The sequence below is a fragment of the Zeugodacus cucurbitae genome, chromosome 2, assembly GCF_028554725.1.
Source record: "Zeugodacus cucurbitae isolate PBARC_wt_2022May chromosome 2, idZeuCucr1.2, whole genome shotgun sequence".
Lineage (NCBI taxonomy): Eukaryota > Metazoa > Arthropoda > Insecta > Diptera > Tephritidae > Zeugodacus > Zeugodacus cucurbitae.
The window spans coordinates 14328681-14355393 of NC_071667.1; the positions used below are offsets into that span (position 1 = coordinate 14328681).

At 34.6% G+C, this 26713-nt stretch overlaps 1 protein-coding gene across 1 annotated transcript; it reads left to right on the plus strand.

The window, feature by feature from the left end:
* On the plus strand, nucleotides 1-24717 carry LOC128922897 (guanylyl cyclase C-like). Its single transcript, XM_054235291.1, is given in 7 exon segments — nucleotides 1-509; nucleotides 15936-16035; nucleotides 16220-17095; nucleotides 17098-17179; nucleotides 22834-22924; nucleotides 24152-24323; nucleotides 24326-24717. Coding segments are annotated over 5 exon segments (1467 nt in total). The 5' UTR covers nucleotides 1-509; nucleotides 15936-16035; nucleotides 16220-16350; the 3' UTR covers nucleotides 24703-24717.
* Nucleotides 24718-26713: the final 1996 nt, after the last annotated feature.

A 26713-nucleotide genomic window follows, 5' to 3' on the forward strand; every position in this document is an offset into this window, starting at 1 on the left:
ATTCTCATCAAATCAGAATATTTTTCCAGGAATATTCAGCTGAAAATACAATTTACATATTTTAACTATCAATTGTCTATCTTATCCAATGAGTACAACTGGACGAATTCTCTTGAATTTCTTGCTGCATAAAACTCAATTGACTTCTATTACTCAATAACAAAAATAAAAATACAGACAAAAAGCAGAAGAAAATAATTTGAATTGTGAATTTGTTATTTGTGTTTTGTGTGCCTTTATTTGGCTTTGGCGACCTACATAATCAATACAAAACATCTTAATGCCTCAAACCATTTATATGTTTCTTATTTGCTAACTTATTTACTTACTTATATATATACACGTAAATATTCGTACATATTTACACTGGAGCACAACAACTGTATCTATGTGCTTTATCTACTTTCAGGAAACTAGCAATTTTCTACCCTCATTTGAAGCGATTTCCTATGCTGTGAAGAGCATTGCAACAAAACTTAATTGGACTCATGTTGACATTTATGTTGGCGGTAAGTCACTGTTATTTACATAACTAAATTACAAGAATTAGATTTCAGAAAACAATTGCATTTTGTTGAAGCAGCCAGATAATGTAGGAGTGCAAATGAACTGGTCGAAAAAACTAAACCCTTAATTATTTAGTGACTCTTTCAGCGAAATGTTATCGAAATTTAGTCAAAATTTATTTATTTCACATTTTACTGAAATTAATAAAAAAATATATTTACTAAAACATTCATATTACTATCTCTATACCCCTTAGCTCTTATATTCTTCAAATACTATCTCTATATATCGGTTAATTCATTCGCAATTCAAACAGTAATTTACCACTGAATACTTCATTTCCTTCATTTCCTCTTACTATTTCTGTTTTTGGCTGCAAATAACATTGCTTAATCGGCTGCTCTGGATTTTTAGTACCACTTTAGTTGCTTTTAATGCTAGTAATTACAGTTTGTGCTATTTTCACAATTTTTCCTAGTCCCATTTGAATGAAATTAAATTTGTGTTTTAGTACAAAGTCGTTCGCGCCTACTAAAATAGGTTAGGGTATCGCTATGCAAACGACTACTGAGCCAATAGGAATTTTTATTTTTTATTTTTTTGTTAAATTTTTCACAGTATTAAAACCATCAAATACCTCATAATTTTTGTTATTTTATTTTCTAAATATATATAAAACAAAAACAATTTTTTTCTTTATCGAAACAACTATTCGAAGTTTTGCCGCCATTTCCAATAAAGTTTTGGTATATTTTATTTAAAATCAAAACATTTAGAGTAATAAAATATGGTTTGGTATTCCAACTTGGCCGATTTTAGATCTTATATACTAGCGCCCTTTCAATAGCTTCTCATTTGCCAAAATAATAATTTATTTAGTATAGAGTTACACTAATCCATTTAATTCCATTTTAATTAAAATTTTTACACCTTAATCCAAGTACCTACAGACCACCGACGAAATTCTTCTCCTGTCAAGATTCACTTAAGTTTAACTATTAAAACGAATCTGCTTACAACTCCACAATCAAACGAAGTACGAAGGAGACAAATAACATACAAGAATTCATTAACAGATTGTGAGGCCCAACCAAAAAATCTTTAAGCCAAACATACAACATAAGTTCATCTACAGCGAAATTCATCCAAAAATGCACACACAAACACAGCACAATCTAAAACAACAGAGGCACACCAGAATCAGACCGAACTTCAGCAATTACAAACTTACATACAGCCGTATGTGCGCAGTGATTTTTGCTTTTCCGTGTGTAGTTGCGAGTTTGAATCTCATGTAACGTATACGCCATGGTGGCTGTGCTTCGTATTGACTTTAATGTGTTATAGTTGAAATATACTGAAGCCAAAGGTGGCTGTCTAGCTTTTAACTACATCGCTTGTGCTTCACTTTCAATTTTATGTTAATATGTACCTCAATACACGCTTATTTATCTATACTAATATTATAAAGCTGAAGAGTTTGTTTGTTTGTATGTTTGAACGCGATAATCTCCGAAACTACTGGTTCGAATTGAATAATTCTTTTTGTGTTGGATAGTCCATTTATCGAGGAAGGTTATAGGCTATATACGCTATGATGACCAATAGGAGCGAATAAACAGTGGTAAATGTGTAAAAAACAGGGGAAATTATTTATCTTTGAGGGCTTCCGTTCCTTGCGCTGCGAAAGCGGTTCAAGATACACAAAAGTTATGTATGAAAGAATTATTTCTCTTTTAATGATCTAGAAAAAGTCCGTGAGTACCGTTTTTGTGATAACTAATTTGGTTGAAATTATTTGTTAGAGTTGTATTAACATAATAATATTAAACTTTGTCCAAATAAATGTGTTGTTGGTTAAGAGTATTTAATTCTGAATAAAATTGTCTTTGATGACACTTAATTTCAACGAACAACTTAAAAGATAATATTACAAATAAATAACTCCGAAACAAAATCCACTTGCACTCTGCGCTGCGCTGGTCGGCGGGCGAGAAGTGGTGTTTGCGGGCGCGCCGGAGGGGGTTGTAGCTCTACGAGATACATTGCCGCGCTGCTCATTCGTGCGGTCGGCTCCGTACTGAACGCAGCGCTAATTTGTTTTTGCAATATATATTATCATCGTAGTAATACTTTTTAAACACATTTTCATTTTGTAGTTATTTTCTATATAGTATATATTTTTTTTTAGTATATTACTTTGTTCCTAATGATTTCACAGTAATTAATCCTTTTTTTGTTTTCATGTAGATTATTAATTAAATAAAATCATGGGTGGGATTACTGTTATGTTTGCTGGGGACTTTCGACAAACTTTACCCGTAATAGTAAGGGGAACTAGAGCAGACATTGTAAAGTCTTGCCTTAAAAGTTCTCCAATATGGAGGTTTGTAAATATTTTAAAATTATCGACAAATATGAGAGCCCATTTGGGGAGAGGTAGTATAATTTTCCCTTCAAAATTACTTTTAGTAGGAGACGGGAACGAAATTAACGCCATAATTTTAAACAAACTTGAAAGAGATATGGTCACATACACATCTATTGATAATGTAATGGATCAAGAAGATGTGGTCCATTGCCCACAGGAGTTTCTAAATTATTTGAATCCAAGTGGCCTTCCTGCACATTCCCTTAAGCTAAAAATAGGCGCCCCAATAATTTTACTTAGAAGTCTGAAACCACCTAATTTATGCAATGGGACCCGACTTCAAGTCAAATTTCTTCGCAATAACGTGATCGTTGCAATCGTTTTGACTGGTCCAGCAGTTGGTCAAACAGTACTTATACCTCGCATCCCGATGATCCCAAATGATATACCTATTAATTTTAAAAGAATTCAATTTCCCCTTAAGCTATCTTTCGCCGTTACAATTAATAAATAGCAGGGGCAAACATTAAAACACGTGGGGATCGATTTACGCCAAGACTGCTTTTCACATGGCCAATTATATGTCGCGTTGTCAAGATCAGGTTGCGGAGAAAATCACTATGTTCTTCTGCCACCAGAAAATAAAACAAAAAATATAATTTACGCAGAAGTTCTTTGATAACAGAAATTGACGCGGACGAAGATAAAGACGAAGCCCAAAATCACTATTCCACGCAGACGAAGTCGGCGGCACAGCTAGTATATGTATATACATATGTGTGTGTGAATTCGTCTTTCACAGCTAACTTGTGCTTTAGCTTATTTTGCGTAGGGAAATTGAAAATAGTTACAGCTACAAACACGGCAGTGATAGCAAGCGCGCCTGGTCTACCGAAGCAAGGTTAAAAAGCGAAAGCAGCAGCAGCATCACTTGGATATGACGTTTCTTCATCTACGCCAGCTGCGAGTTGTCTCAATATGGCTTTTAACTTCACTGAATGTTATAGCGGAAATTTCATTGCATTGCTGTACACAGCATTGCACGACTACTTCCGTCGAAACTGTTTTGACTTGCTGTCATACCAGTCAACAGCATATGCTTGTGTGTGCGCTGGAAATTTAATAGATTTCTGCGCTTGTCGAAGCAATTTCTCAACTACTTTCAGCGCAAATTATAGTCTGGAAATTGAATATTCACGCACACAAACACATTAAAAGTACATATTTATTTAATTTGCATCAATTCGATAGTAAATTGTGCTCATTAAGTTAAAATTTTATCAAATTACGTGCATTTTACTCGATTTATGTCAGTATGTGTGTGAATTCAATTCAGAGTAAGCACATAAAAGGGATATTAAATAAATTTTTTTGTTTTTTAATTTTGTCGTGAATACGTGGAAATTTATTATTACTATTAAACGTGTTTGAAATGAGTGTGTAGTTTGCATTTCGAAGAGTGAAAGTTTAATTTTCATGTGGATTACGAACGCAATGAGAGGAAACGTGAACCTTTAGATTTACGCCCTTATTTTTCAGCATTAGCTCAGAATATATTAAGGATTATTAACACTAGATTTACGGTCAAATTGACGGGTTTGCAATTTCATGCTTAAAAATTCTTAATATAAAATCAATTTTTTTATTTAATATTAAATATTGGTTTTTAATAATTTAATTCAATTTTGCTGTAAATTGGTTTTTATTTGTTATCTAAAATTACAGTAAATCTGATTATATGACAAATAATCATATTTCTTTGGTAAATTTTGAAGAGACAATACTTATTACTTTGGTAGTAAAATATGTTTTATTTTTTTATAAAACTAGTCAGTCAAAGTGAAATATTACTTCTGTAGTCTCTTTGTTAGAAATTATAAGTGTTCCATGTAATATCAGCAAAAAGTTGAATCGGATTCTGATATAATTAAATTATGTGAAAGCGAGGATGAGCTCGACATTATAACCTAAATTAATGTTAATTTTTATTATTATAAACTAAACCAATAGGGGCATGTGGAGGTATTAGATAGATAACCAACTTATAATATATCCAAACATGTATCACAATCAATAACTTATATAAAACTAAATATTATGACGGGGAATATAAATAGTGCTTTTGAACTCATAATTGACGACAGTATTATTTTTCATTTAAAAATATATACTGAAACCGAGGCGCGTAAAATTTTGAAAAAGTTTATTTTGAGTAGTCTCAATGGCACAATTATAATCTTTTCTAAAGAGTTTGTATGTTAGAGGTGCGTGTAAAGCAATATCTTCGAAATATCCATATTCGGGATCTAAGAAATGGGGTCTTTTTACAAACAATATCCAGACTTAAGTCAATGGAAAATCATGGCTTTCTACTATTATTCTTTAATTTTTGCAATCTAGAATATAGAAAATAGTCAGGATTCTTACAAGTATTTTGTATAACACAGTAGAATTGGTAACCATCAATGCTTCTATATTGTGGAAAGAGGCCATTGTAGTAAACATATCTCAGAAAAAATTTAATTTTCAATTTTTTGCTCAGTAATTGCGTTGTCATTATCAGGATGAATAAAATGTATTCAACACATTTCCTGATGTCCGAAATCCAAGCGAAGTAAGATCTTTCAAAATTTAATCATATAAGCAAATAAAACTAACAACTATTTGCGAAGTGTGTGCAACGAAAGTGAATTTTACATATATAAAATGTATTGATGATAATGGTGAAAATTTATAGTTTTTGATATATAACTTACAGCAAAATCACATTTCAACATACCCGTCAAAATGGCGGGTTTCCGTAAAACAAGGCATAGACTCAATGCCCGTAGATCTAGTGTTAATAGTTTCATTAGTGTGAAGCTACAGTTGAAATTTAACAGAAACAAGTAAGGAAGGATTAAATTCGGGTGTAACCGAGCATTTTAACTCTCGCAATTTATTTACTTAATTTTATTAATATACATGAAACATGAAAGTTTGAAAACCTGAATATTAAGTAGTTTATTTTAGTTTCGGAGATATTGTTTTTAACTCATAAGTGGGCGGAACCACGCCCATTTAAAACTTTGTATACAAATTTGAGTGCAGCTCTTCCTACCTTCTTTATAATGAAATTTAAGGTATCTGGTGTTTTCCCTCACTGAATTAAAGCATTTTTAGTAATTTTCAACATAACCTTTGTATGGGAGGTGGGCGTGGTTATAATCCGATTTCCTCCATTTTTGAACTGCATAAGTTATAATAGTAGTTGATATAGCTTTAGTAGTTTATGAGATATGTACAAAAAACTTAGTAGTGGACGGGGCCACGTCCACACAATAGCTTAATTTATGACTGAGTTATAGCTATTTATTTTTTTCGGTTATTGTCATTTTCTGGGCGTGGCAATGATCCGATTACGCCCATCTTCGAACTTTACTTTACTCATCACCCTGATCATTTTGATATATACGAGTATAACCCTATATCTAACACGTTTAGTTTTAGAACTTACAACCAACCGTTAAGAGAACAAAACTATATTACTCTCTTTCGCAACATTGTTGCGAAAGTATAAAACTGTTCTACTATTCTAACCTTCATAATGAACCATGGAATTCAACTTCTGTCAAGACTCGGTCATAGGTGAGCATATTTCATATTATAGAAAAGAATAAAAATTGCAATCGATATTTCTTCTGTCTTCACATTTACGTATCTTACACATATTTATACAAAAAATTGCATTTATAATAATATCAAATGTTGTTTAAACACTCACAACATGGTCTCCTTTCAAAAACTCTTTGATTTGCTTTAATCCCTTTGAACAATGAAATAGTTAATTATATAAAATTACATAATGGAAAGTAATGATCCAGGAATATGGAAATACCAATTATTTAAAGTAAATATATACAAATTAACATTCATTTATAACACTCAAAATAAAATGACATATGTTTGCATTCAATACTTTTGCCATTCCAATATTAATATTTGTGAAAGAAAATTCGATAAAAACTAATTAATTAGTTTGCTTTTCATAAATTTGTTGTCAAACTGAAATTGCATAAAAAATATAAAATGTAAAAAAAAAAATAAAATTCTTTCCGCAAAAATCAAACTATATTTTTACACACTGCATTAATTACTTTTTCATTTCCAGCGACAGGCAATCAACGAATTCAGTTAAAAACCAAATTGCAATTTAAACTCATAAAAACCGTCAGCAAGTGCGTTTTTATCTGCACACTTTAGTGGTTTCCGGCAAGTTGTGTGATAAAAACAGAATGGCAATTAATTAAAATTCCTCATATGTATAACCAAACAATTAAGTTGAGTAAATAAATGTGCCATAAGTGGTGAGATAAGCAAATGAATGAATGCATTTACGAGTGAATGCGATTACATGAGCTGTCATGTATATTGTTTATGGCCATTCACTGATTGTTTGTAAAATTTATGATTTTGTCGTTACAACGCTAATAAATACGCAACAATTGCTTGATTTATGCATATAGAAAATACAAATGACAATAAAATGTAATTATAATATTTTCAAGGACATAAATTACACGTGAAATTGTTCTGCTTGGCATGTAAATTACATGTGAAATAATTATATGGCATGTGAACAATATTGAATTGCTATTATCATATTCAATTGTCAATCGCTTAATTGCGTAGCGCATATACATTTCAAGAGTCTTGTAATTTTAATTCAATTGTATTATTAAATACAACGTGGATATCACTTGGATATGATATGTGGCTCTCATATTAAATTGTATGTTGTTGTCATATTTTAAAATCGTTTATTAACGTACATTTAATCTATAATAGTAATATAATATGATAATAGTTATCATTTCCATGATTTATTGGCTCAATGACTAAAAATGCTGTCAAACTTTATATGTTCAGTAAAGAGGGAATATTTATGTGGTACACTTAATGTTAAAAGTTAATTCCATAATGTAAGGGTAAATGACCTGTGCGTATACATATTCTCCTCCACTAGCGCTCAATTTAATAAGCTTTAGTAAAACAAGTAAGGAAAGGAAGCGGGTGCAAACGAACATTTTATACTCTCGCAATTTATTTTTATTAAGTTAACACACAATTTGACCCATATATTCGGCATAAAGTCCAATAGAAAAACGAAAATCTTCATATATAGTATATAATCTGAGGTAATTCCTGAACTGATTTCACTTATTTTCACCACCATCATACATTATATTAATTGTATAATACATTATATATTTTGTTAAGATATTTCACATATTAACCGATTTATAAGCTATTAAGCCTATCGTATTTTGAAAAATCCTATAATTAGGTATATGAGAGCTAGGGGAAGTTATGACCCGATTTTAACCATTTCTGGTACAGAGACACACTATTAGAAGAAAAAGATTTCCTCTGAATTAAATTAATATATCTGAGAGATTTATCGATATTTTCGGTGAAAAATTACCACAAGGCACTGAGTTTTTCATATTCGATATCCGTGGCATTGAAAAGTTATAGTCCGATTTCGGCAATTTTTTCACAAGTAGTGCCACAGATCATATACAGTATTTATGCAAAGCTTTTTCCGCTATCCTCATTGGTTCCTTATGTATATATTACAAAGTGAAGGAATGAGTTGGACTTCAAAATTGAGTTATATGTATATATAATTTTCAACATAACCTTTGTATGGGCGTGGTTATTATCCGATTTCAACTATTTTCATGGTGTGTGGTGGCGTACGTAAGGGAACCGACCGCAGAAAGTTTGGTTTAAATAGCTTTATTGGTTTGCGAGATATATACAAAAAAAACTATATACTCAAGTTATCCGTTGCACGGACGGACGGACGCACAGAGAGACATTCGGATTTTGACTCGTCTCGTCACCCAGATCATATTGATACAAATAATCCTATATCTAACTCGTTTAGTTTTATGACTTACAAACAACCGTTATGTGAACAAAACTATAATATTATGATATTCTTATTTTAATATTTATGAATTCTCAAGTTAAAATACCAAAAATCCAAAGCCTAAGAAGTGAGTTATTCAATATTCGTGCGTGTCGTCATACAGTTCTGTGTAAAGCATATTTATATAGTCACATCTGCGAGACGTGCTTCATCGATTTTCTTCTTATATGAGTATACATACATCTGTACACATCACACCAACACTTGCCAACAATAGTGACAGCTTTTGCTACTGTATTCTTCTGTCTTCTTAACATTGGATAGTCATGAAGCCCCAGTCTCCATTTCTCATAAATCATCGGAAACAATCGCTTTGTGCGCTGCGGAAGTGAAATAAATGATTTACCGCGAATGACCATGTGACTTAAGTTGAAAACAGTTTAACTCAAAAGCTACGCTCTAATATTCTTTAACTTATAAATTTGTAAAACTTGGAACTTGTATCGAATATTTGAAACATGAGTTTAAATAAAAAACAAATTACAGCTCAAGCATTACTAAAATTTTTAATTTTAAAAGACATTCGAGTTTTATAGATTTGATATTGCATTCATGAAATGTATAATCGACATTCAATAACTGCGCTCTTAAGTTCTCTCAGTAGTCTCTGTAGCCATTGAACTGTTACATGAAAGATATTACTATCTTCTTTACCGACATATGTTGTAATTATTTCTTATTTTCTGATAGTGATGAACTGAACCATTTCTTATACAGCAAGGCTTTAATGGGGAATGGCGATTGTCCTTAATCCTTACTCAGCATCAACCAATTGTTTTTCCCAACATAATAATGTTTGACCTCGCTGATTTAATGAAAATGAATAAAAATAATAAAAACGCAGTTACACATTTTTCAGTTTCCATAAGCATCAAGCGCAGTCATATTAATGATATGCCATGGCGTATACGCAACATTAATTAAATATTTTTTAAGCAGATTATTTCTAACAAAAATAATAAATATTTAATTGATAAAAATATAAAAAAGAGTCGGAATTGGATTGAGTTCTCTTATTTAATGCGCTGCCTATCAATATTGACTGATAATAACTTTTATTGTTTGCTCATTAGCGCCGCGGGAATTAAATATAATGCCCCTCAACAGACAAATGTCACATGCTTACACAATACCACATACTTGTGTGTTCGCTTGTAATTTATGTAATCATTGCAAGCAGCGCTGCTGTAAAACACTCATACGCATTGGTCTATTGAGAATATTTACTGATTTTGCCATTTTCATAGCACTTGTAAACGGAAAATTGTCTGTTGTACTCTCATGTTCACGCATTGACACAACAGCTTTGATAGGAGTGTGTGCTCAATATATGATCGTCTAGCTGCAGTAAATATTACGCACACTTTACTTTATTCTTTTCCAGCACTTTCGCTGCTTTTGTACGCTCAAGTATATAAAGGCTACTCTTTTGTATTTCAGCCGCTATTGATATTGTACATGTTCAGCGTGTTGTTTTTGTCATAATGGTGACTACAAAAATGCTGTGAATAAAAGTATTTTTATTATTATTTTTTGTTTTGCTTGCTTGGTTTTGTTGATAAGGTTCAGTGAACCCGTTGATGATGTACTAAAGTGATGCACAAACACATTCACCAGCTTGCGCGTTTGTAATGCGGCCAAAAGTGAAACGAATATTTCGAATGGCAAATGAATTTTATAACGTATGTTAAAAATATATTAAATATTCAAAAATGTTACAACATTTACCCATATGAAGAGAGTAAAAATATGTGATGTATATAATACGGATTTCCGCGTAAAATATTTAAATAAATGAATAAAAAAAATGGTTGAAAGAAAAAAGACTGATTTGCATATATAGTTGTGAAAAATATAATTCATATAATAACAAAGTTGATTATACTTCCTTCTTAGTGATTGATGACTTCATGTGGATTAATTCTATACAGCTTAACATTTTAGAAAGCCATAAAAAACGTTGATTTAAGGTGTTATATATAAGGTCGATATCTCAAAAAGTTATGAAGCGATTTTGTTTAAATTTTGCACACATCTGAATAACAATTCTAGTCTGGAATAACATTCAATCAAGTCAAGTCAATGACTAAGGTTTTTTTTATGTTTTTATTATTTTTTTTTTTCGAGGCAATATATGCCGAAAATTTGAACAAAAATGTGAGATTTGTGTTTAAAATTCTGTCAAAAATTAAAATTTCAATATTGTCTTTTTTCCTTCGTTCATTAACTAGATTTATCCATTTACTATCGAAATATTTTTGGTTTGTTGATTTTGAATGAATTAATCATGAGCTATGATGTCCACCTCAAGAACATTTTTTAGACACCTTATGGCAGATGTGGGGCCAACTGCTGAGTTTTCGGAATTCGTTAACAAAAATTTCCAAAAATACTTCTTAAATATGTTTCTTTGATACGCTAAATTGTTTTAATGAAATACAATACAATCATAGTATATATTAAAAAAAAAAAAAAATCTTCTATCAATTACGTTATCACATTGCTCGCATTCTTAGTGCAATTCAGACTAATTAGGCGCATATCGCGAATGTTTGCACAACCTATCCGAAAACTTCACACCCTCAACTAAATTAATTAGTCGGCTTTCAAGGTCACTCAAGCAAACACCGGCCGGATATCATTTTGACAACAACTCGTTTCATACCCACCACTAATCATTATCTCAGAGTTTGCAGCAATATCAGCGAAATGAACCAAATCACCGGCGAATTCACTAAAACGCTTAAGTGTGAGTATGTGATATGCTTTTATATGTACATATATGCGTATACATACAAACGAATTGTAAGCTTATTTGCATATTAATACGCTGTATTATTGGTTCATGTTTGTAAATATGTGTTATTATGTATATATGGTGCATACACACCTACAAATGTAGCGCTTTGTTAGCAAATCAACTTAATTAAAATCCCTTAGATTGAACACAAAACCGATGCTGGAAAATCCAAAGCTTATTATGTTGAATAATAACGCCGGTAAGTACAATATGTATGTGCTATAGTCGCAGACTTCAAATTCAAATGCAGCCTGGCTTTTGGTTGCATTAACCTCAAATTAAATTTGTGCTTGTGTAGGCAAGCACTTTGGTGGTAATCAAGTATTGGCGATTATTTACGAAAATTTGCAAATCTCTTTTGTGTTAAATTGTAAAACCAAAAACGAATTTCTGATGAAAGCAGAGGGGTGAACTATAAAGCATGAAAACATAGAAACTCGTAGAGGTAAATAGGTAGATATACAATCGTAATAATACTTTTGTGATTATTTCTTTTAACAACTGAATTATAATCTTGTCTAATTATATGCTGGCAGAATGCATTCACAGAACTATATATTAAACAACAACAAAAATAGATATTTTATAAATTCAAAGCAAATATGTAACTCTCTAACATAGTTAACCAGAATGAAATTCCAGCAGATTTCGATGGAACTTTAGCCAAAATGAATATTATATGAAACAAAAAGAGCACGCAACCAAAATTATGCAACAACGACTGCGTAATTATCAAATAGGCAGCGAAATTCAAATGGAATTGCTTGCATTTTTTATATAGAATTATTTGCAAATGCAAATAGTACTGTTAACTACAACAAAATTTCAATACTTAGAAATGAAATGGCGCTCGAAATATCACAAGTTGGAAAAAAAAATCAATCTGTCAAAATTTTATAACTATGATTTTGATGTTTTTTCTCGCATACTGCACCAGAACTTTCTGATTAACAAAAATCCATTATAAAAATTCTCAGAACTTCTCGCTGCACTACAAATTGTTAAATTTCGTCGGAATTCTGAAAGTAATCTCCCAAATGAAATGGTGATTAACTTGTAAACGAGCAGAATTAAAATGTTCATTTGCTTTCGATGGCAAGCGATAAACTGTGTTTCTATCATCGCATGCATTTATATTTAAATGGTGAATTTCATTATCGGTAAAAAGAAATAAAGAAATAAAACGCAATGCAACCAGCGTGCAACATGCTGGTGAGATAAAAAATAACCAATTAAAAATACTTGGAAAATTACCGTCAAACTTTCCGGTATAATAGTGTCCACACGTATATCTTGAAAAAATGTGTAAAATCTGTAAAATGTGTAAAAATCTGGCCAATAGAACAGGAATTTTGATGAGTAAAATCGAACCACTGGCATGCCAATAAAAAGGCGAAATCCGAAAAGAACTATGTCATAAATAAAGTTATAAAAGTTAAATTTGGTACAAAGTATCGCACTAGAAGGGGACATATTTGGATGTATTTTTTTGGAAAAGTGGGCATGGCACCGCCCCTACTAAGTTTTGTGTACATATCTCGTAAACTACTAAAGCAATTTAAACCAAAATTATTTCCTTTAGGCACATCATTATACAGTTTACAAACGGAGGAAATCGGATTTTAACCACGCCTTCCTCCCACACAAAGATTATGTTGAAAACTACTAAAAATTAAATCTTCAATTTGAAAATCGGTTCATAACATTAGCTTGTATAGCATAATTTCAATCAAGAGATTGGTATGAAAATAGGAGAAATTGGTAACTACGCCTACTTTCCTTATACCACAATTATGAAGCCCATTTGATTCGTCCACTTAGCAATTTATATACTAAGCACCAGTGAATATATCGGACCAAACCTTTGCATAAATACTTAATTTCTAGTGTGGCATAGCCCATATAATAATTACCCAAATCTCATTATAAGTTCTCAAGGTCCAGATATCGAACATGGGGACCTCGAAGTTTGCGGCAAATTTTTTATTGAAAATATCGGTAAATCTTTCAGATATTTAAAAACAATTCAAAAGATATACATATATTCCTTCTAAAAATGTGTGTCTGTGCCAAAAAATGGACAAAATCAGGATAACATTTCCTCTAGCCCCCATATAAGTACTTCATATTCGGATTTTCAAACTTCCGATGGACTTTATGCCGTATATATCAGTTTATATGTGAAATATCTTAGCAAAATTAAGTGAACTTCTTGGATATAATATAGCTTGGTATGAGAAATAGTTGAAATCGGTTCAGGAATTACCCCAGTCCCCATATATATGTGGGATTTAGTTTTCCCACATGTTAATAAATGTTCCGAATGATTAAAAGACGGATTTATCTTTTATTACACTGTGATTTAATATAGTAATTCAGTCGTTTTAGTTTATAAATTGAATATTTAAAGTTTGTTGAAAAAGAAACTGTACTTATTATTGTGAAAATATAGTTTAATATCTCCCGGCGTCTACGTCGATACATGCGTACGGCTACACGTCGTCCAGAAAACTCTTCGTCTTGATGCTGCATACTCTTGTTCAAAGTTTCGAAAAACGCTGTTCTTCCGAAAATGGGTTTCGGAGTTGTTTGAAAACGCAGATTTGCTATTTTATGTAAAAGGAGTTTCAGGATTGCTCAATCCCACATATATAATGATTTTTATTTTCTAGTAAACTTTATTTCGTATATGTGGGTCAAAGTGTGTGTTCTCTTACTAAAATAAAATAAATAAATTGCGAGAATATACAATATTCGGTTACATCCCAACTTATCTCTTCCTACTACTACTCTACTTGTTTTTATAGTTTCTGCAGTGACTTCCACCAAATTTGGTGAATAAGCGCATCAAAATAAATTCTCTCTCTAAAATTCTTAGCATTCTCAACGCCTGAGTTCATAAAAGTGTGGTTTGTTCGCTCAAATCACTTACCACGCCTTACAAGTTTACCATTTGACTATTATTTTCGAAATTTCTGTTCAAACACTGCGCAGCCAAAAGCCTGGAAAATGCATGAGCATAAATATTTTCGCTTCGCTTGCTAATCAAGAAAATGAAAATTAAGCTGTAATTTAGTTATGTTTGCAATTTAGCAAATTGTTAAATTAGCACGTCGAGTATGTGTGCGCGCATGTGATTGGATACGAGTGCGTCTACAGGGCATATGAGTAACTAAAAAACTTATGTAAATGTGGGCATGCATGTGAATGTAGCAGTGAAAGTATTTTCAAAAACAAGTTTAAATACTGCATGCACAAGCCCTTGTCTACCTTCACACACACACACGTGTATGGTAACCCATCAGGGAATGCGACTGGCTTTAAATACACCGTCGTGGTAAAATATCAAAACCACACACTGAGGTAGATGCTTGTATATAGGCATATATGCAAGCAATTATAAGCTTGTGCAAGGGTGTAAAGCTTAATAAGAAGTTAGAAAAGACACACAACTAACGTAATAAAGAAATTTGCAATGCCTGCAGCGCTTTTGCCAATATACAGTGAGTGCATATATGGCAGTGGGAGTACGGTTCACAGGCAGATATTTTGATGTTATATTACTTTTATGGAAGTGTGTAGTTTATAAGTGGTGTTATTTAATTATTGTTGAAATTGTGATTCTTATGAAATGTAATCTGTCCTTGACTCAACCCCATTTGGTCTGCTCTGGCGTGAAGTTGACTAAATTACAGCAGATTTGACAGCAAAAGCGGTTTTATTTTATTTATATACAAGCCTGCCCCCTTAATATTCAGTACTTTTCAAATAATTTTTTTTTTTTCGTTTTCAATACAAAAAATACACATTTTTTAGAAATAAAAAGTGAAACTTGATTTGTATCAAACACCTGAATTACACTTTAGTTGTATCACAACACATGCGTGTCATACTGATTCGATTTACTCTCACTTATTGATTACCTACTTCCTACCATATATACTATAAGCAGCCATTAATTCCTTTTAAATTTAAAAATAACGTCCAAACGACCCTTTGGAAACATATTCACTTTAGAGAATGGACCTCTATTACAACATCAATTTGATTCAAATTAAATTTTGTTTTCCCATTGCGGCCATTGAACAAAGCTTTTACCCGACATCCCAGTTGTATCGTTTAATTTCATTTGCCCTGAATCTACCGCTACCTCCGTGCTGCTCTGCTGCGCCACTGCAATCTATATGTATATAATAATATTAATTTGATGTTTGCGACACATAGAACATATACATATAGGCTTTATAGCGCCATTTATTTACTATTGCTTTTTGTTGCAGATGAAAATTGGGGTTGCCACTCGCCATAGCGGCAAACTTGCATGTGCCGTATAAAATTGGAATTGGCGACGATATACGTGACCTGCATGCATGGGTAAAGGTAAGTGTTGTGGGTCATTTACACATATGACATATAAGTATGGTTTCCGTATTCCTTTAAATGAATTTTCAATTTTTAAAACACACATATATAATTATTACAACCCAAATTCACATATTATATAAATACCATTTTATCATGCTGTCGATTATCTCAATTTTTTTTTACTTAAATCCGTTTACAGCCATTATCATCACTGCGGACATGAACGATGACAGCACATTACTACTGCTCACGCAGTTGGTGGGCCTGCAACACACCAAAGTGCTGCTCATAGGTGTGGTGGCCCAAGACGTGGCCACGCGGTGATTAGCGATGACCAACGATGGCAAGCGGGACGCTGAGGCAGGCATGCTCAATTGGCCAATGCACTTGGATAGCTCCGTTACACGTGCACTGCAAGAGCACGAAGAGGCCATGGCCGCGGAGGCATTCGTGGGTGATAATGAGGAACTGGCCACGACTACCACGAGTACAACAACTATGCGCCCGACGCGTGACACCTTGGCGGCCTTCGATGAGTGTCCACAGCTGAGTGGACTTAATTTCGTTGAGATTTGTCCAAATATCGAGAATATAACGGCACGCTGTGTGCAGTTCTTGCGGTGCAGTTGTGCGGCAACAGCTAGCGGCGCTGGCCACAAAACCAAATTCAAGCAAAAAAAGCAAAATGTGTCAACCACAAAACGCACTGAAAATCGCAACGGAAATGTCGGTGACGACATTGACATGACAGCTGGCGTTATTAGCGCGCAAATGCCCAAGTATGATTTCATAGTATTGGATGTGGTGCATGAAAATGCGGCTGCCAACAATAATAACCACAATAATAACAACAAGAGCAGCGTATCCACAAATGCGGCTATGCTTGACTTCAATAGCGGTGTCAAAACTGACATCAATTCAACGGTGGATGCAGTGTCAACAGTATCAATTGACTCAATCAAATGGCGTCCACTGTTGATACTAGAGCAGCATGAAATCAATTCCAACACCTACATTACACATTCAGGCTACGACGAATGGCTGCTGGTCAGCACAGTGCAGCTTTGGCAATGCGGCACTGCTGGATAATTGTGGCCATTTGCATTGGATTGCTTTTGATTATTGTGGCCGCAAGCGTGGCTGCCTGCATATCAATGAGGTAAGTGGCATATTCGCGTTCACAGTATTCAACTGTAATTATATATGCTAATTTTAGATGTAATTAGCTTAATTTGTTCCATTTTTTTAATTAGGTGCAAAGCCGAAGCATTTGTTAGAGGTAGTCTTGTAATTGGTTGCATATGAGTTAATTTAACAAATATATTAGGTTATCAAATATCTCCCGCCTTTTTGTCTTTTGAATTTCGCAGCTATGTATAAAGCGCTACAGAGCACATACTGGTAATACTATACAGCTTTGAAAGGTCTTGACATAACCTACAAAACGACGCAATGCATGATTAGTTTGGATATTGCGTTCAACAGTTACAGACGTGTAAACATAGAGTTCACTAACGCCTAAATTCACGTTATTTTAAAGTTTTCCTTCGTTAAAGGCAAATCCGCTAGAGAAACGTTCCGTGAGATTAATGATGATTAATTGGGGGATGGTACTCTATCACTTCGAACTGCGGAGGAATGGTTTCGACGATTCAGAGCAGGTGAAAACGACACCATAGATAACCCAGCCGGCGGAAGACCTGTGACGACGAATACCGATAAAGGCAAACTTGCAAGGATCAGGAGATGGGAGTTAGTCACCAAATCATTTAAACCATCTACAGAAGGCTGGATACACAAAAACGGTTGAAAAACGTTCTTGGATTGACGGCCAGGAAGGTTTTACTGTGTGTTTGGTGGGATTGGAAGGGAATCAACTACTATGAGCTGCTTCCATATGGCCAGACGCTTAATTCTCCCATCTACTGCGAACAACTGGAGCGCTTGAAGCAAGCGATCGCCCAGAAGCGTCCATAATTGGCCAACAGAAAGGGTGTAGTGTTCCACCAGCACAACGCCAGACCACACACTTTGTTGATGACTCGTCAGAAGCTACGCGAGCTCGGATGGTAGGTTTTATTGCATCCACCATATAGTCCGGACATAGCGCCAAGTGATTACCACCTGTTCCTGTCCATGGAGAACGCCCTTGGGGGTGTAAAGGTGAACTCAAAAGAGATGCCGTCTAGATGGAATCAGATTATCGAACGTAACGGTGCATGTTTGAACTAAATCCGATCAGTGTAACACTTTTTATAAAGCATTAAATGTAGCGCAAAAAGGCGGAAGGGAGATTTTGCCAACCTAATATAATTCGTATATTACAAATAACTAGTTTTAACAACGAAAAAAGTGTATTTTATTCAGGATTGTTAGTAATATATTTCTTAGCTGAATTCAGTGATGTGGAAAGGTATGTAATCTTTCGTTCTCAGAGCTGAAACACAGAAAAAATAATTGTTCGATTTCCAACAGATAATTATATCGATTAATTCATTATATTTTGTTAACGATCACTTCATCATACAATACCAATTGAGCAACCCTGCACTATCTGAATATTTCCTCATAATACGATACACTCACTCTAAATTTTAGAACTCACACTATTTTATTTCAAAATATTCGTTCATTATGAGTAATAATCCGATGTAGCACCACAACTTTCATGTACACATAATTATAATCTCCCACGATATCATGCCCAGCTAATGTCTGTAAGTAATTGATTATGACATATTTATTACACTCTCACCCAATCCTATTGCGAAACTTGCGCTCGAATTCACTTGCGTTTACCAAATTAAAGAATTAATAAACAAGTAAGGAAGGGTTAAGTTCGGGTGTAATCGAACATTTTATACTCTCGCAATTTATTTATTTAATTATATTAACATTATAAAATACACAATTTGACCCACATATTCGTCATATATATTGTATAAAGTCCATTGAAAGTTGGAAACCATAATGTTAGGATAGAAGCACCGAGGTCCTCGTGTTCGATATATGGGGCCTTAAAAACCTATGGTCCGATTTCGGCGATTTTTAGAATGGGGCTGCCACACTATTAACATAGTATTTGTGCAAAGTTCTGCACCGATATCTACACTAGTACTTACTTTATATATTGTAAAGTAAACGATTCAGGTCGTCTTCAAAGTTCTGGTATATAGGAATTAGGCGTGGTTGTGAAGCGATTTGGCCTATTTTCACAACATATCATTGGGATGTAAGGAAACTATTACAAACCAAGTTTCATTGAAATCGGTCGAGTGGTTCCTGAGATATGGTTTTTGACCCATAAGTGGGCGACGCCACGCCCGTTTTCCATTTTGTAAAAAAATCTGAGTTCAGCTTTCATCTGCCATTTCTTATGTGAAATTTAGTGTTTCTGACGTTTTTCGTTAATGAGTTAACCTACTTCTAGTAATTTTCAACCTAACTTTTGTATGGGAGGTGGGCGTGGTTATAATCCGATTTCTTTCATTTTTGCACTGTATTAGGAACGACTGCAGAAAGTTTGGTTTATATAGCTCTATTGGTTTGCGAGATATTTACAAAAAACTTTGTAGGGGGCGGGGCCACGCCCACTTTCCCAAAAAAATTACATCCAAATATGCCCCTTCATAGTGTGATCCTTCATACCAAATTTTATTTCCATAGCTTTATTTATGGCTTAGTTATGGCACTTTATGTGTTTTCGGTTTTCGCCATTTTGTGGGCGTGGCAGTGGTCCGATTTTGCTCATTTTCGAAAGCAACCTTCCTATGGTGCCAAGAAATAAGTGTGCCATGTGTCATCAAGATATCTTTATTTTTCTCAAGTTACAGCTTGCACAAACGGACGGACGGACGGACGGACAGACAGACATTCGGATTTGAACTCCACTCTTCACCCTGATCACTTTGGTATATATAACCCAATATCTAACTCGTTTAGTTTTGGGTGTTACAAACAACCGTTATGTGAACAAAACTATAATACTCTCTTTAGCAACATTTGTTGCGAGAGTATAAAAATACACAACTACAGCCAGAAAGCCAGTACGGCGATGGCAATTAAATAATTAAATTAGTAATAGTCCAGAGCTGACTAAATACACTAATGAGCATTCAGTCACTATTGTGAATGGATGAAAGCGCTAAACAAGTGCCGTAGGCGTAAATGTAGCAGAATAACGAGATGGAATTGAAGGGCATCAAAGTCACTACAGCATTAACACTTAATTGTATCGTAATAAATAAACGTATTTCATGACTTTCAAAGTCGAGACTCAACTAAGTTGTTCTTCACTTCTCAAACCAACTCAGCAACTTTGCAGAACTTTTGGTGTGGTTTCTTCAATATCTTGCGCACTGATTATGCGAATTTGTTCTAATTCTAATTGAGGAATTTGACTTGAAACGCTGAATTGGAAGACGGTTTCGACAGGTGAATTTATAATATAGTAATACAACTTGATGCTGGAAAAAATTATAAGAGCTGCAGAGCTAAACCGAGAAGGTACAATCTTCTACAAGAGTGTACAGCTCCTGGCGTACGCCGATGATATTGATATCATCGGAAGCAACAACCGCGCCGTTTGTTCTGCTTTTTCCCGCATGGATAAGGAGGCGAAGCGAATGGGTTTGGTGGTGAACGAGGACAAGACGAAATATCTCCTGTCATCAAACAAACAGTCAGCGCATTCGCGTCTTGGCTCCCACGTCACTGTTGACAGTCATAACTTCGAGGTCGTAGATAATTTCGTATACCTGGGAACCAGCATCAACAACACGAACAATGTCAGCCTCGAAATCCAACGCAGAATATAACGATGTCAACATCAGATGAGACGACACTAGGAGTTTTCGAGAGGAAAATTTTGCGCAAGATTTATGGTCCTCAGAACATTGGCAACGGCGAATACCGCAGACGATGGAACGATGAGCTGTACGAGTTATACGACGACATTGACATAGTTCAGCGAATAAAAAGACAGCGGCTACGCTGGCTAGGTCATGTTGTCCGAATGGACAAAAACACTCCAGCCCTGAAAGTGTTCGATGCAGTACCCGCCGGAGGAAGCCGAGGAAGGGGAAGGCCTCCACTCCGTTGGAGAGACCAGGTGGAGAGCGCCCTGGTTAAACTTGGTATCTCCAACTGGCACCGAACTGCGAAGGAGAGAGAGAGGTGGCGCACTATCGTCGATTAGGCTATAACCGGCTAAACGGTTGCAACGCCAATCACAATACAAGCGAAAAGTTTTGAGTTTTGAAAACATCAAACATTAATTTTATAAGGTGCATTGTTTCTTGCCGAAACTCAAGTCAATGATATTCGACAACTATCAGTAAATTGTTCACATCAGAACGTTGCAGAAAAGTTCTGATATATTGCTAAATTCGCAGATACCATATAAAACAGAAACACCTTTGGCAATATATAATGCGCTGCACGAAGCTTTAAAAATAACACCAATTAAATGAAATTAAGCTCTATGTATACACGTATCCGTATACAACATCCATGTTGCATGTTGCTGCATATTTTATACGTGTAAACATCTCACATGCAACTGTGTTTGAACATGTGCAACATCTGCAGTAAGTATTTATAAATGCGCGTGGTCCACGCACATCCGTATGACACAAGCGCTTGCCTGCACCCACATGGGTATACTGAAATGTGTAAACTTTCGGATTTTATTAGCGTAAAAATTGACACGAGTATACGCACTACGCTGAAATTGGCAGTAAAACTTTGTTTAATCGCCACAAAAAATAATAGTTAGTGCGAAATCAGTGGGAAGAGTTTTGAGTTGGCGATTATTCCGCGCAATTCGACGCAATTCAGCGAATATTACGCAGGAAAAAGTTGATATCAAACAATTTTGGTTTTTTATATTACAGTTATTTGTTTGACTTGAATTTGAGATTTATTATGGAAACAGTTTCATAATCAACATTTCAAGTCGGTCGAAATGATTTTTAAATTTTGATGAGTAACAATTGGCACGATATTTATTGGTGGCTTCTACAAGGTTAAAATAATATTAACGTAATTTCATTTAAGGGGTTATATACAGTTAGACGTCCGAAAAAAAGTGAATTTTCCAGAATTTTTCCTGAGAAAACTTTTTAATTTATTTATCCAAAAATTTATACACATATTATGGTATCTTTTAACTGTATTTTAAGACTTAGTACTAGTAAAAATATTTATTTGAAAAAGAGCTACAGCTGATCTCCAGGAGCCCCTCTCAAAAAAGACGTTTTGCGGTGACAACTATATCTCGGAACTGGATCATATGAAATTAAAAAACCAAACAGATTTCGTTGAAATAATGTTAAATCTAGTAATTAATGAAGGAATAAGCAAAATAAAATTTTTTGACAAAATGGCGGTTTCTTAGAAAAAAAAAATCGATTCTTTACCGAAATTTCGGCCTTAAATTGTTTATAAAAAAAAATATTTAACGCAGAGAAAAAATCTTCGATTAATTACTAAAAAATATATTTATAATATAACACGATGTTAATGTTGCACACAAACACACGAATATCATTGCAAATGGCAGGTTAATATATAGGTGCAAAGTCTCGAGTGCAAGATACAATGGCTCAGCGCTCGTATTCGCGCCGCACTCTCAAGTGGATGGCAGTTATTTTTTTAAGATATTTTAGTGTAACCACAAAGTGCAGATTATATTTACTTGTATACTTACTTAATACATATTTTGGTTAGCCTTACTAATAAAAGGAGCAGCAGAAATTATGTGACCGCAGCTTAAGTTCCGCGCTAATTATCCAATTATTTTTATACTTTCAGGAATTACTTTCTGCGTAAGCGCCTCTCGAAAGGACCCAACAAAATTGTACTCTCCGCTGATGACTTTGTCTTTCCAGTCGACTCACGTAGGGTGAGTAAAGCTCTTATTTACTACGTTTATGGTGGCTTAAAATGCTTGAGATATACACTTTGCATTAAATTTGATATTGTGGCGGGTTAAATGGGTTTAAATCTGCATTTACGTATAAAAAAATTAGAACTTTCTCTGCCTATAATACGAAAAACATCTAGTGCTTAATAGCAATATCGAATTTTCGAAGACCTTTCAAAGTAATATCTTCTTATAGTACATTATATTTGGAAATCTTAGATATCCATAATTTTCTAACTTATATAAAGTCCTTAATATAGCAGTAATATATACTCCTGACTATTATTTTCTCTTAATTCTCATGAGAATTCGACAGACACCAAAGAACTTTTTTAATCTTCTTGTCCTCTGAAAGACAAGCTTTGTTGAGATGTCATTCACCTCTTGGTATTTGTTCTTTAATCAATCCATGCCTCAAGTTAACTTTTCTAAAATAACTTAACTAACTCTTCGACTCGATTTCCTCAAACCCTAAAAAGTCCCACACAACCGAAACTTGCATTTGAATTGAAACCTGTTCAAAGATGGATCTGTTAATATTGTCAAAACATCTTCTTCAGTTATTTTGTTGCTCAGTTATCTGAAAAGGTCTTGACTTTATAAAGTGACTGTCCTTAGTTTCGATGATAACGGCTTAATACTATTCTAGGCCCTCGTGAGTGGAACCACGTTCAACTCAGAAATCCATTACGATGACCTTGAGAATGGAGCGAGAAGTCGGAAGCTCTTTAATTCCAAATCATGTCTCATCTACTTCTTCGAAATTCATTAAAAAATCTACTCAATCATATGGATGAGTTTATAGAATCACGGTTTAGATTTATTTGAAAAATTCTTGCACGAAACATGAATAATAAAATAATAAATAAATTCCATCAGATTCTTCTTAAGAGCAGTTAATCGTTTTTGGGGAAAATATCTTTTGAATTTGATTATTATTATTGAGTAGCGACAGTTGTAATTTTGAGGGGTTGGCAGGCTTTAGACGCATAAAAATCTAGCCCGATCCTATTATGTAAATCGGACTACTGGGCGAACTGATTTCGAATTCACATTTGTTAAGAGTCTATTTGCTTCAAACCGTTAGTGCCAAATTAGAAGTTTTCCAAAAAAAGGTCAAATAGCTCAACAACTTCCCTTTCTAATTTGATGTTGCGTAAAATTTATCGATGGCAGAAAGCTTTTATGCCCACTCTTTTTAATTAGGTCGATGAGGGCATCGAAGCGATGCTTTGTTGTTTGCTGCACCATCTACAAGAGTTCGGTGGCCCCGAAGTTGTCAAGCCTGATTTGCTCAAAGGTTCAATTGGTTCGCTAAAAAATCTTGGCCTAATTATACCGGGTGCCGGCACAGCCACCGCAGCAGGTGGTGTAGCCACAGCGAAGGCAAAGGGACATCGGGCACGAATAGCTTAGCGCGTCACAATCCAGCGCTCCTAGACATGCGTGCACGCTACAATGGTGATTTGGTGCAACTGAAAGAGATACCCTTGACGGATTTGGTGCGCGGTATGCGCTATCTGCACACCTCACACCTGCGCGTGTACGGCACATTAACGTCTCGCAATTATGTTGTGGACGCACGTTGGGTACTGAAAATAACCGATTATGTTCTGCCATCATTCTATGAAGCGCAGAACCTGCTGCCACCCACACGGCCATCCGTTTCGAAGGGGGCAGAACCACCAGAGGCCATCAACATTATGCGTCATTGCTGGGCTGAACAGCCGGACATGCGGCCCGTCTTTAATACGTAAGTACAACACAACGATCTATATATACATACATAACTGCCCATCTGGCTTAGTGAACAGTAAGGGAGGCCTATAAATATACTTTGTGGCATTCTGCCTATATTGGTTTTATGTATGCTATGTTTCACTTTTCTATTTATTTACTTTGCCTTTTTTCTTCACCTTTTTACCGCGCTGAGGCATTACTTTGCCCGCCGGCTGTTGATGACAACCTTAATGATGTACCAATATTCTAATAATATTCTTCGTTTGCTGTTAAAATTTATCAGCGCTTACGAACGCTTAAAATGCTCAATCACGGACGTAAGGTGAATTTCGTCGACACAATGTTTCAAATGCTCGAAAAGTATTCGAATAACTTGGAGGAGCTGATACGCCACCCAATCTCGCCACCCTGAATTGCGTGCGTAAAAAAAATTAAATATTTTTTTTCTTTTTTAACCGTAGTTCGGTGGCGGAAAAATTGAAAATGGGCTTGGTCGTCGAACCGGAGGAATTTTCCGACGTAACAATATGTTGCGTCAAGCGACATATATGTATAATTGTAAAAACCTAAAACTTAAAGTAAGAAAATGGATTGTATTGGAATATTAGAAATTGAATTAAAATATTGAATTATAAAAATCATACTTACCCTAATAATACATTTATATTACCTTACTATATACTTACCCTAATAATATATTTAGAATACATATTTATAATACCGTTACATTAAGATTTAGACTAAGTGATCACATAAAAGAGAATAAAGAACTCTCTCGTATTATACACGTTGAACCGAACGCACGCTATTTTGATTTCTCGGAATAATTAAATTTTACTTTTCGCGACACAGGTAATTGGAGTTTTTATTTAATTCGCGCACCCCCAAAATTTTCGTTTCTCAAAAAACATTGAGATTTTTCATGGCGCCGAGCAGGGACTTGTGCGTTAATTAAAAAATTAAAACTTAAATACACTTAAAAAGTGCAAAAAATTAATAGGGTATTAATTATTTTTCGTTCTCGTTACCAATTACCTGTGTAAAATTCCGTTCGGTTCTCGTATTTCGGCTTTCGGCTTAGTGAAAGTGAAGGTGAAAAAATAATATACAATAAATATATGCGAGGTGAAAAAGAGAAAAACCACATATGTACATATCTACGTTGTGCGCCTAAGCAAGCGGAGACCGCGTTACCAACCAACAAGGTATAATTGCATATACATATGTATATAAGTGCAAGAAGACTGGTAAACGGTAGGTACAGTGCGTTACAAAAAAATTGTATCACAGCGTTTAAGACAGTTACGGGCAAAATTATCGTGACGGTAAAGTTCCGCTACAAATTACCGCTTCTAGTGCAGCTAAGTGTCCGGTAATTCAAAAGTGCCGTGTAAAGTACCGGAATAGAAGACCGACACAGGTAATTGGAGTATTTATTTAATTCGCGCACCTCCAACATTTTCGTTTCTCAAAAAACATTGAGATTTTTCATGGCGCCCGAGCAGAAAGATTTCATTTGCTGATTAAAGTGTACCAATAGCTTGAACAGCATATTTTTCAATGACGTCGTAAACGTCTTTGTGTATGTGTAGTATGCTCCACGCTGCTCTCAGATGTCGGTGGAATTTCCGTTGAACCTCTAGCACTTTCAGCGCGCATCGGTAACGTATGAATAGTTCTTGATGGTCTCCAACCGCGCATTAGTACGGCTGTACAGTAATGCTGACAGGTTGCGTAGCGCGACCCTCATCGTGTCGTTGTAACTATATGCGGCAAGGGATTTGTGGCATTCGGGTAGAATATATGCTGGATTTCACGCATTTTATCGAAGGTTTTCTCAGTTTCGGTTTTATAATCAGCATGTTCTTTACGCAAGCCAATAATTGTTTGTTCTTTTTGCGTAAGTTCATTCTGCATAACGCTGAATGATTTCTGCAGTTGCTCTAATTGAAAATAATAATTCAAAATCTACAACCGCATATCTGGACATAAAACAATATGCCAAGAATCAGTTCAAGTAGAGCAAAT